Source organism: Haliotis rubra, unplaced genomic scaffold, assembly GCF_003918875.1.
Source record: "Haliotis rubra isolate DU_JTF1 unplaced genomic scaffold, ASM391887v1 Scf3, whole genome shotgun sequence".
Classification (NCBI taxonomy): Eukaryota; Metazoa; Mollusca; class Gastropoda; order Lepetellida; family Haliotidae; genus Haliotis; species Haliotis rubra.
The window spans coordinates 768,071-780,674 of record NW_025766968.1 but is presented as its reverse complement, the minus strand read 5'-3'; the positions used below and the strand labels follow the sequence as shown (position 1 = coordinate 780,674).

At 39.6% G+C, this 12,604-nt stretch overlaps 1 protein-coding gene across 1 annotated transcript in view; it reads left to right on the top strand.

The window, feature by feature from the left end:
- LOC124282398 (cartilage oligomeric matrix protein-like) overlaps positions 1–12,604 on the top strand; it is a 43,984-nt gene that overhangs the window by 15,769 nt on the left and 15,611 nt on the right. Inside the window, exons 4-10 of the mRNA XM_046718376.1 lie at positions 3,019–3,370; positions 5,097–5,176; positions 6,776–6,842; positions 7,405–7,581; positions 8,904–9,127; positions 10,438–10,578; positions 11,332–11,406. Of these exons, the coding sequence (XP_046574332.1) occupies positions 3,019–3,370; positions 5,097–5,176; positions 6,776–6,842; positions 7,405–7,581; positions 8,904–9,127; positions 10,438–10,578; positions 11,332–11,406 (1,116 nt within the window). The remainder of the gene's footprint in view (positions 1–3,018; positions 3,371–5,096; positions 5,177–6,775; positions 6,843–7,404; positions 7,582–8,903; positions 9,128–10,437; positions 10,579–11,331; positions 11,407–12,604) is intronic.

Below are 12,604 nucleotides of genomic sequence, written 5' to 3'. Positions count from 1 at the left end.
TATATAGAAGATGAATATCACTTCATACTTATTGGTAATAAATATCAAGCTTTGCGGCGACTGTATATCCCTTTACACTTTTATAAAATATCCAACAATCCAAAAAATTAATACGCTTCTGCAATCATCAAATGCAAGCATCTTAAAACATTTATCTGCATATATGTATATATATATATATATAAATATATCAAGCTATGTTACTGAGACAGCCTTCGTTATAACATATTTTCTCACTCTGTAATTCTCAAAGTGTAACCTGGGCCTATGGCCTATATTACTTTTCTGAAATATACCACCAACCACCATACTCAAAAGACGTTAAGGAACATCCGAGTATATACATTACAGTAATCAATTTGTCATGACAGACAAACTATGGTATTAAGGAATAATCGGATGTTCTTTAACTTACTTCTTTTCAATAGTACAGTACAACCAGAAATTATTGAGAATTTAAAGATTTCACTCATTACTCACGTGTTAAATGTGAATATTAGCAGAATTTAACTCCAGATTCAAAGACAGGCGAACAGTTAGTATTTTGTCGGGTCACCATGGGCAGCAATGCAGGCTTCAATGCGGCGGGGCATACTACTGACCAAAGAAGTTAGAAAGTCGTGGTCCATGCTGTCCCAATATCGGACCACCTTTTCTTTCATTTCAGCAATATTTGTCAGATTTTTCTTTTTGACACTTTCCTTCATAAGTCCCCAAACATTTTCTATTGGAGTTAGGTCAGGGCTATAGCTTGGCCAATCTAATAATGTCATATTTTGGGTCCGAAACCAGGCCTATGAATGCTTTGAACGATGTTTTGGGTCGTTGTCCTGCTGGAAAATCCAAAACTTTCCATAGAACACGTGAGCACATGGAAGTAAATGTCCCTCGAGAATATCTGTGTACCGCTCACTGTTCATATTCCCTTCAAATACACAGAGGGGCGTTGCCCCTAACACAGATATGCCACCCTACACGTTAAATTTCGGACTGTACTTTGGGCGCTGATACAAAGGTTTTTCAGTTTGTTTGGTCCAGAATTTCAGTGTATTAGGAAACAGCCACACAGAACTTTCATCGGAGAAAATCACATTGTCCCAGTTAAAATTTCTATGCTTTAAGCACCGGTTCAACCTTCGCTCCTTTTGTTCAGGTTTCATGATCGGTGATGGAATTCCTCGACTTTTCTGCCAACCCATTGCTTGCAGCTCAGTTCTAATTGTCTCCTTACAGACAGCCACAGTTCCTCTATCAATCATATCCAGCCTTAAGTTTTCTAAACTCCTTCGTTTGTTTTTTAGAAACAATAATACCAAGCCGCCTCCTGTCACCGACAGTCAATTTTTCTGGGCCTACCTGCGTCTCCCTGGTGTTCAATGCCATATCCATTTGCAATATTTTTCAAAACACGATAAACAGTTTAGCTGATCTGATGTCCTTGTTATAATACTCTAAAATTAACTTCCTCTTCTCTAAATCATCCATACTGAGGATCACTGAAAATGTCGTCTGCTAGCAAGTAAACAAAGGGGATAACTGTTCACAAACTAATGAAAAAGGATTAACGGAGTTGTCTCTCTTGAATTAAACCGAGCACTTGATAGCAGGTCAAGGTTGTTTATACTAGAAATCCAATTTAACATATTCCTAAAATTCTCAATAATTTCTGGTCATACTATATATTGTCTTGGAATCTTTATTGTGTCAGATTTGTCTCCGCTATGCTATTTGTCAGTAAATCTGTTCGACTAAAATATTTGAAATACCATGTAGGTTTGTTTTGATAAATGTTATATTCACTATACGCCCATCAGTACTCATTGGAACGTAGTTGGCATGGAAACAAGTCACTGGAACTAATCAGATATATACTGTGTTTATTACTTGTTGTGGGGTTACTGTTAATCCCAGTTCAACAATGCGTGCATCAACCTTATACAGCGCTATCAGAAGATTCTAGAGAATTAAACGAAATGCAATTGCGTCTGATAAAAAAAATATTCTGAGGGTCTTCAAGAGCAGCACAGTTCCAGGAATGGTTTGGAGAAGCAGGTTAAGGTACTACACACCATCTTACATAAGAAACTGTGCTGTGTCATAAACAGACACAGGCAATGATAGAAACGGTCTTCAGATTTAGTAGGGTTGTGTTTTGGCCAATAAATTGTTTTGCAATATATTGCGATTCAGGTACCCGTATTGCGATATATAGGGAACTTAAGAGTTTGACAGTCAGTAATTGTACGTGTCAATCCTATTTTCTACATTATAAGTCTCTAAACATACATGTTATGGTTCTGATAATTATCTCAAAATTAGGTTGCATAGTCATGGATTCTATTTGCTTTTTATACAGTTTGTTGCATTACAGTATTCCGTTTTATGATTGAATAACGACGGAAACATTTGTTGTGAATGAAAGTGTGAAGATTTTGATTTAAACCATAAAGATCATCACAAAAACGTCATATATGTTCTTTACCCATATACCGGTTCTCAGAAAAAATATTGCAATACGTATTGTTTGAAAAGCGTAATGCGATATACCGGTAATACCGTGCAGTCCTACTGTTTAGAAGCAATCATTGTGTTTACTTACTAACTGGACAAACACAATCTGGAGCATTATTTTCAGCGTTTGTACTGTTGAATAAGACACAAGTGTAAAACTAATGCAGTTGTATGTCAAAGCACTCGGGGGAACGAATTTGGACTTTTTCCATTTTGAAGTTTGGTATGCATTTGATATAAGTTCACATATTTTATGTGGCTACGTTGTTTAAGGTGATTTAACTTTGTGGTCGCGGAAGACTATTTATCAGAACTACGGTTTAATATGGACACTTCGCTTGTGTCGAACAAGGAATTTCTCGAGTTTTGGGTATGTGCTGTGTCAATGAATAAAACGATGGTCACACTACTGGGCCAATCGTTAAGTCCGTATGGCCTAGTATCAAGGGTACTAAAACACAATGCTCATGCGAAATTAAATTCTAACTCACTTTCTCATCGTTTCAGAGACGTACTCCCAACTTCAACTTCTACTCTCAGACGTCGTTGGACAACATGTTGTTGTCGCAAGGCTGTGGTCGGAACGCATATAACATCCCTACGACGACAGAGGCCCCTACACTGGAGGTTCCAGCGTGGGCCGAGGAGAGGTTCAGCCCCGAAAGGAATGATCCTGAAGAACGGTCGACACCCTCACCTGACAGATCTAGACAGCAGCCAGACCCGTCTAGAGGACGACAGACAGTCCCGCCTAGAGGTCGACAGCCTGACCAATCGAGGAAGCAGCCCCCGCGCAGAGGAGGGGACATCAATGTTGATGATATAACCAATAGGATTAACCCAACAGGTCCAGGAGCAGGTAAAGCGGTGCATAGCATGGTCAGTAGTGGTGGTCCGATTAATTGAAATAATCGAAGATTGGTCGCAGTGACTAAACGACCAAGCAATCGATCATGTTTTCTCATAATCGAACACAAACAATTCTGGAATACTTGTTTGCATTAACAATATTTTTCACAAGGTTGGTGTTGTCTGTTACATTTCATGACCACTACAAGCTCATTCCAAGTCATCATTGAATTTATCTTAAAGACTCCAAGAAATTAATGTTCCTAACCTACTAGTCATCCTTTAAAGCTGTGAAATTTGCAAATGCATTTTGTGCAATTTGCAAAAACACCAAAGAACTACGGGGGTTTTCTTTAATTTTTGTCCATTAACAAAAATAATCAGGAACAGTTCATAAATGATGCTAACCAATTATTTTCGATGATTGATCGGTTGTAATGAACCAATCATCAATTATGAGATTTTAACCAATTCCCAGCACAAATGGTCTGTAATGAGGAGTGTGTGTAAGAATTTGTGGAATCGAACCCGGGCCTTCAACGTGACAAGCGAATGCATTAACCACCCAGAACCTAACGTTAGCACACACCAGAACACACCAGCGCCAAATATTCGTGTTCTATAAGGCCTACACTCACTCCGTTTTGACAATGCTTCTTGATGACCACCTTCAAAGTTTACCGTTGTGTTCAGTAACAATACATTGAAATCTACTCAAAAGAAGTTAAAAGAGTGCTAAATTGTTTCAAACGATAAAACCACAATCTGGGATGTTTTGGATGGCGAGGTGTCTCGGGTTGTGCCTTAGAAGAACAGGGTTCGAGTCCCGCCAGTGGTAAATTATGTCTCCCCGAAGGATCGGGAGACATATTGTTTTTGGTTGAGTTTCTGTCGGCGTCGGCGTTCCCATTGTTTCCGGAACATAACTCTAAAACTACTTGAACAATCTTCGCCAAATTTGGTATACTGCCTCTCTACATCATGCAGAGGTGCCTTTTGGGGTTTTCTTTCAATTGTATTTTTTTTCTTTTTCATATTCTGATCATATTTATTAGAGAGATACAGCATACGGATGATCTGGTGTTGGTCCATGCTGCTACAGTTTCCATGTATCACAGTATCACCTATCTTGTTCTTGATTAGATTCCAGTGAACAAGTTACATCCATAACTGAATGTGATAAAATTTGAGTTTGAGTTCAGCATTCGTTGAAATTTGTATTGACTATAGACAACTCTGTGACAGATTCATTCATGCATTTAGAAATAGAATCATTTACAATTCTGAATGTTTTGTAAAATATAACTGTGGAGTTGTTGATTTGTTGATAAGCAATTAAGTTCAATTGAATATAAAAATATTAAATAAAGACTTTACTAACATAATAACATACTATCAATAATATGTATTTTCATACTTAGAGATTTTGAAACTGAAGGAATCAAATGAATTTGTTTGAGGTCTCAACATTGAATTAGTTGAAGGGGGGGAGATCTGTTTTTACGAGTAAAAACACTTTCTAGTTGTAAACCACAGTCTTGGTGGTTTCTTGCTATGGCTAAAATATACCAACATTCATATTCCAAACCAGACAGACATTGGTCTTCTCGATGACATATCTGGTTTCTCCAAAGCATTGTTATTATCTATCATACATTTATTGATGTTGAAGCAGAGATAATTGGAACTATAACTGGGGTCTTGTAACTCAGGATGTTACTTGAATGTTGTTGCAGACCCTTCCGTGCAGATGATACAGGCGATGTTGGAGCTGACGCGGACGGTGCAGGAACTTCAGCGACAAATGCAGAACCAGGTGAGTCTACGTGCAGGATGTGTATGCGCAGTGGTGTCTTGTTCTTGTCAAGGACACCTTAGTACAGTGTTACCTGTAGATTTTGAAGCTGAAACGATAAGTTTGCCCAAAATATGTAGGTAAAAAACGTTAAACCTGCAACATCTCATACAGTGAACGATTTTACAAATCAATACAAGTTACTGCAAGGGAATACAAGTTCTGTACAAGATAGAGTGGTAGTACAGTTTCAATATAAATACCAAGGCACTTATAATAAAACGTACCAATAATAGCAATAAAGATAGTGATGATAATTTACCTAGATATGCCACAGAGGTCAAGCTTCCAATATTGGTTAGGACTGAGAATGCAGCGTGAAAAGTGATCTTGAAGCTTACAGGCCAGTCTTGACACCCAGTCTAAACATAGGAGCTAGAGTACCTCCTGTCCTCTATCGAATCTGATCAGAAAGAGTGCAATACAGTTATAACACTCCATTACAATGAATGGCACTGCCAAGTAATAACAGTATTTGTTTTGTGGGGAATAAAGGGTGCAATAATCGCTGTCGCTGAGAGAGTTGACTGCTGAGATTGTTGATTTGAGGGAGACTGAATTGGGGTTGGAGGGGGTGGAAGTTGATTGTGTATGGGTCATTGTGACACGAATCTGGGGCAAGTTTAGGTGGTATGACTGTTATAATGAAACAATCTACAGAGCTTACGTACAATTTCGCCAAAGGAAAATTTCTGGTGACAAAGTGAGTGAGGCTAATGCCGTGAAGTGTGTTAGTGTACGTTGTATACTTGACCCGTACAATCTACCTGACCGTTGATGCTGAGCTCGAGTGGTCACAAAAGGCTCCGTTCGTCACCACGTGCCCCTACGGAAACCAGCTTGTCCCAAAATGACACGAATGGTCACGCAGAGTTTATTTTAATCAGTAAAGTAAACTTTTTCGGCGGCTACTATGGGTCAATACATATAATTCTGTGTATGTCTCCGTGCTCAGCTTCAGCGGCGGACAGGACGTACCTGATTTTTGTTTTAGATTATAGCTTATACGTTGTCTATTGTATAAACATTTATTGTTAACAATTCGATTGTCATTGTGCTATATTCGAAGTGCAACAGTTGCTGTATCTTCTTTGAGTGGCATTTAGAAGCTGGTATGATGAACAGGAACATTTCTTTATGGATAGACAACTTCATATTTTAACTTCTTTTTTGCAATAGATGCGACGTTTCGGGGTAGATGTTAACACCGTTATCGCTTGCTTGATAACGGTGTTAGCATCTACACTTGATAAACGAAACGATACATCCATTGCAAAAAAGAAGTTGTCTGTCCATAAAAAATCGTTCCTGTTAGTCGCTGTATCGGTACGGTATTCTCTATTTATCCCCGTCTTTGGATGATATATGTTCGGGAGCAGGACAATTGCCACCCGGACAATTGCCACCTAGGACAATTGCCACCTATTCAAAGGTAGATACTGACTGTATACTAAAAACTGTATTTTCACCGGGACGGTTCTTTATCACCTCTAGGATATGAGAAACCACAATCTAAATCAGATAACCAGTGGTTGGTACTTTTAATTACATCCTTTTCAGGAACGCGAGACACGTGCTCTGAGAGAAGTGCTTTCCGGCTGTGCCATGTGCAGAGGATCCGGAGCGAGTGAGTTGATATAGCAAGTCTTCCCAATACATAATGCCTAGTCTTCATGAACAAAAAACTTACATTAAATTTTTGGTTCCTCCGTTCAGTTTTGGTTCGAACTGCTGGCAAGACTCTTCGATGGTTGGTTGGTTTGTTGTTTAACGCCGCACTCAGCAATATTCTAACTATATAGCGGCGGTCTGTAAATAATCGAGTTTTGATCAGACAATCCAGTGATCAACATCATGAGCATCGTTCTACGCGACTCTTTGTTGAACGCCGTCGAGTATGGATCCCTCATGTTATTCAATATTGATATTTATGTCATAGAAATTATGCTCTCATATCAGTGAATTTATAATCTATATATCATTGAAATGGTCAGTTCGTACTAACCAAACTTCCAATTTGATATTTAGCGTGTTTGGAGAGGGGCAATAGTTAATAATTGGTTCCTGAAATTATGAGAAATATCATCTCAGCCTAAAAATATATTGTTCCGCTCAGACATGTATACAACGGTCTTTGATGCCATGTTTTAATCCAAGTCACCCTATATTTTCTCTCTCTTTCCTTCAAGATGATCAGCCCTCGCCCTTGAACGTAAGGCGATGCTCATCCAATCCGTGTTTCGAGGGAGTCAGATGCGTTGATACGGAGACTGGCTTCCGGTGTGGTGCCTGTCCGCGTGGTTACCATGGAGATGGAATAACATGCACGCGCCACACCTCGTGTGCAGACAGTCCATGTTACCCAGGTAAAGAGATATTTTAGCTGAAATTAAATTACGAAATAAATCGTGTGTGTGTGTGTGTGTTTAAATTGAAAAGGTAGCGACAAACGTATTTTGATCATAAATGCCCCCTAACTACGAAGAGGCCCCTGCGTATCCGACTACATGGCTGAAGTACACCACATGACGCACATATTTATTCGTTCCTGAGACGAGCAAGCACTAAGGAAAACGACGATTAAACACTCGGAGTAAACAACGATTTGAAAAGTTGTCGGCGTTTTCCGAGTGTTAGTCGTGTCTGAACCGACGCGGATGGCAGCTAGGTTGTAAAATGGAAATATACTTATATGTTCAGATGTTACAACCTTTACATTTTTATAAATTTAGCAACCTTTTATTCCGATAACCGTTCGGTTCACTGACAAGGACGTTCAAACAGATACTCACACGAACTGGTGACCTCTTGTGAAAGTTACGAAGAAGTACCGAACTGTATATATTACCAAACAAAACAAACAGTAATGATCATCTAGCAGATCAGTACGGAAGCCTTTTAGAGCCATGCGGTTTTTTAAATAAATTTAATTTAAAAAGTTGAAATTTCAAGATGTTTAGTTGAAATTTCAAGATATATATTAAGTAGAAATTTTTTAAATGATCTTGAAATTTCATGATCGTTATCTTGAAATTTCAGCTTAGTATCTTGAAATTTCAAGAAAAATAAAATAATTGAATGGTCCTAAAAGGCTTCCGTGTAGCACCTCTTGAGCTTCCACAAATCATCAAAAAGTATTTCAACATGGAGAAACAGTATCTTCAGTAAGGTGTACCGACTAAGCGATTAAGCACTATGATCACACATGGGGTCAATAAATGAGATGAAAGTATACCGGTTCGTTTAATATGTTATTGAAAACTGAAAGTACTGTTGCAAACTTTTATTTTGTCTTCTTGACCATCATTGATTCCTGCAACAGTTTGAAAAACTTAACCTGTGGCTGTGTAACTTAGTCTAAAATATACATTGTTTCAATGAAGCAGGGGCGTAGGAAGACAAAACCATATCTACCATACCATAACTACTGACTAAACATGAGTACAGATAAATTATCGCCAAACAATGATGGTTTTTATTTGAAATCAAGTATATAATCATATTAATCAAAATGTATTGTTGTTTTTTTTCTTTCGGTCATATCGAATCATTCTTGACTAAATTATTAGCTGTCTCGACATAACTAAAACATGGAACGGCACTTCCTCATGGTAACAATTTACACAACTAGCACTTGTAAGAATTATCAATAGAATCTTCACCTTAATCTCATGACTCCTGTCTGCAGGAGTCCGGTGTGTGGACGGAGAGCGAGGCTTCCGCTGCGGATCCTGCCCCCCGGGGCTGACAGGTGACGGGACACAACGAGGGTGCCAACCCATCAGGGTCACATGTGCCGACAGACCATGTTTCCCGGGGGTAACATGTGAAGACACAGCCAGGGGCTACGACTGTGGTCCCTGCCCCACAGGTTACTCAGGCAACGGCACCGTGTGCGAGGACATCGACGAGGTCAGTCACCACTGTGCTGCCTGCCATTGAGTTTCAATGTCAAGATGGGTTTGGTTTGTTGTTTAACGCCAGACATTTACATTTGGAAGTGTTAAGTGAGTGAGTTTAGTTTTACGCCGCACTCAGCAATATTCCCGCTATATGGCGGCGGTCTGTAAATAATTGAGTCTGGACCAGACAATCCAGTGGTCAACATCATCAGCATCGATCTACGCAATTGGGTTACGATGATATGTGTCAACCTAGTCAGTGAGCTCACCACCCGATCCCGTTAGTTGGCTATTACGACAAGCATAGGTTGCTGAAGGCCAATTCTAACCCGGATTGTCACAGTCTCAATGTCAAGATGCACGCATGGTTTAGAACCATCATCAAATATCAGTTATGTGCTGATTGATTCTTGGAAAATAATAGGGTTTTGATTTTTAAAGACAGCTATTTTCTAGCATATTTAGGTATATGAGTTGGTTGTTTTGTAGTTCATTTGGAACATATGTATATCGTGTAAAAAGAATAAACATAGTATCGACTATCAAAGTAAGATTAAAAAACCAAAATGTATGAGTTTTTTATACGTGTATCTGGTGATGTTAAGTACATGTTGTTTCAGAACCAAATTGTCTTCATAAGACATATATCGACTTCAGTCAGGAGAAACCAGCATATTGTCACCGATGTATATAATGAACATCAATAATATACGTCTCTTATGATTTAGCTCATCCCTTAACCAGCTCATAAAAACAATCATTTTCACCAAAAAATGTAACTTCGAGTAATAATGAGAGATAGGATCTAAATATGTGACAACTTAATTCTTTACTGAACACGACAACAGCGCAATATCCTGATAAAGTGCATTTCAGACTACCAAAAAGTAAAACGAATTAACAAAGAAACTAACCATGGCCAGTGCCCTGCGTTTTTGGAACACGAAGCCAACGCTCAAGCCATTTGTGAACTGTTCGGTCGATGAGTAGCCTTAGAGCTCATACAGTTACTATGGTTTAACGAACACAAACGGACCACTAACTTTCGTTCGACATAACCGTAGTTCGTTTTATGAAGTTTGCGTAAAAGACACAGCCAGTGGCTAGACCAAAGAAACGGGGCCCTTATTCTCAAAATGTTCGTAGCCCTAAGAACTTTTGTCGTAGCCAATGTGATAAGAATGGGGTTAAGAAGTTCGTAGGGCTACGAACGTTTCGAGAATAGCTAGCCAGTTTCTTATATCTGAGTTCGTTGTAAGCGTGTTCGTTTTAACCGTAGTTTACTATATTTCATGCTTGTGTGTTATGTTTTGTCTCCAGTGCCGCTACAGCCGCCCATGTGATGACTTGGCCATGTGTGAGAACCTGTCCCCGGGGTTCACCTGCTCAGCCTGCCCCCCGGGCTTCACTAGTCCAGCGATTCAAGGGGTGGGGATCGAGGCCGCACAGCGTCAGAAGCAGGTGGGTTTCCATGACAACTATGTTATGAGAGGGCAATCGTAGGTTCAGAAACGGCAATCATCAAATATCAAATGACAAATAATCAAAAACTTAAAAAGGGGGCGGTGGGGTAACCTAGTGGTTAAAGCCTTCGCTCGTCACGCCGAAGACCCGGTTTCGATTTCCCATTATGGGTACAATGTGTGAAGCCCATTTATGGTGTCCCCGCCGTGATATTGCTGGAATATTGCTAAAAGTGGCGTAAATCAGCAAAAAAGTGCATAATATTTAATGATACCCGGATCTAGAGTATCGCCATTCAATAACAATTTCTTGATTTTGTTGGGGGTTCTTTATCTTGCCACCATGAAACCAGTTATAATATTATATTGCCGTACAGTTTAGATCGAAAATAATCATATTCCAGACAATTAAATGTCTCAAGAAATGAAGAATACACTACTCAATTTTTGTTGAGGAAATTCATATTCTTCAGCGTACGCGACCAGTAAATTGAAACTGCCTTTAACTCGATTTATCCAGAGACAACGTAGTTAAGTGGTCATGTCGAATCATTGCGGTTGCGTTGTTACACTGGCACTCGGCATACCTCGAACCGATAATCGAACATATGCGATGATCATCGGGACTTCCAATGCCAGTTTTCATTGTGTGTGTAACATAGATACATGTAATATAAACTATTTAACTGTCTTATTAAACTGGATAGTACATATGAAACGTGCAATTTACTTTAACTTCTCACCTGCCCAGGTGTGTACGGACATCAACGAGTGCGAGAACAGCAACGGCGGGTGCGTCCCCAACTCCGTCTGCATCAACACTCCGGTGAGTTTTCAACATGACTGCTATTGTACAGTCTAGTGCATTACGTGAGAATATCATCGGGGCTTTTATTGTTTTGTTTTGTTTTGTGTTGTTTTAACCGACCTCGTTATCCGAAGACCATGTTGACAACTGTTATCCCTTCTTCTTATTATTATAGGATATTTATATAGCGCACATATCCACGCACTAGTGCATGCTCAAGGCGCTGGTATTTTTTTCCCTCGATCATTGGATGTCAATCTCAACGGCACATCGCATTATCAATCTCAACTCCCTGGGGAGTATACAACTCTTGCAGCCACTAGGCGCACCGAGTTATTGTAACTTTCTCATCCTAACGAGGTACCCATTCACAGCTGGGTGGACTGGGACACATAGTCACAGTACTTTGTCCATGTTTACTGCACGTTGCTATACCCGCAACTAGGTGTTTGCACGTATTCATGTGGCCACCATCTGGTCATATACCAACGGATTCGTGGGTTCTTTTAAGTGCACAGGGTTGTGCCAACACTGAAAGAGTCTGCACACAAAGTTGACTCCAAGGTTTTTACACCCGGTCACAGGTGGACTCGATCCCGACACCTCAACCTCCCTTGATCACTAGCCTGGCGCCTTAGCCTGTGATGTCCTATCACAGTTGATATTCAGAATGATATTTTGTCTTTTATTTTAAAATATCCTCCAAATCACTAACTGCGTGTTATGGAGTACTGTATCTATATTGTTTTCTGAAAGTGGCTGTTCTTATTAAAATTCACCATAACCGATATTTAAAAAATATCTAGCTACATCATTGTAATCAATAACAGTGTCATTCAGCATTAATTGCTTTTAATAAGCCTGTTAGGTGCTAAAAGGTCAATAGTCTCACGGCTTATTTCACCGGGTACCCATTTTCTGCTGGGTGAACAGAGGTAATTTTGAACAAACTCACTTGCCTAAGGTGAGATCACATGTGCTTCCTTGTGGGGCAGGACTGTAGTCCTAGAAACTCTCAGGAGTCAAGCTGTCACACACGGTCACCCATCTAACGACTCTCCGCGCCCGACGTTGCTGAACGTCTACTGATTTGTGACCTGAGCTCTATGTCCAAGACCACATGTCCCCACATTTAACTCATTTGAGAAATATGTGTGGGAAATATCAATGCATTTTCAGGACTTTTCTTATGCAATAGGATTTCTTAAGGTATAAA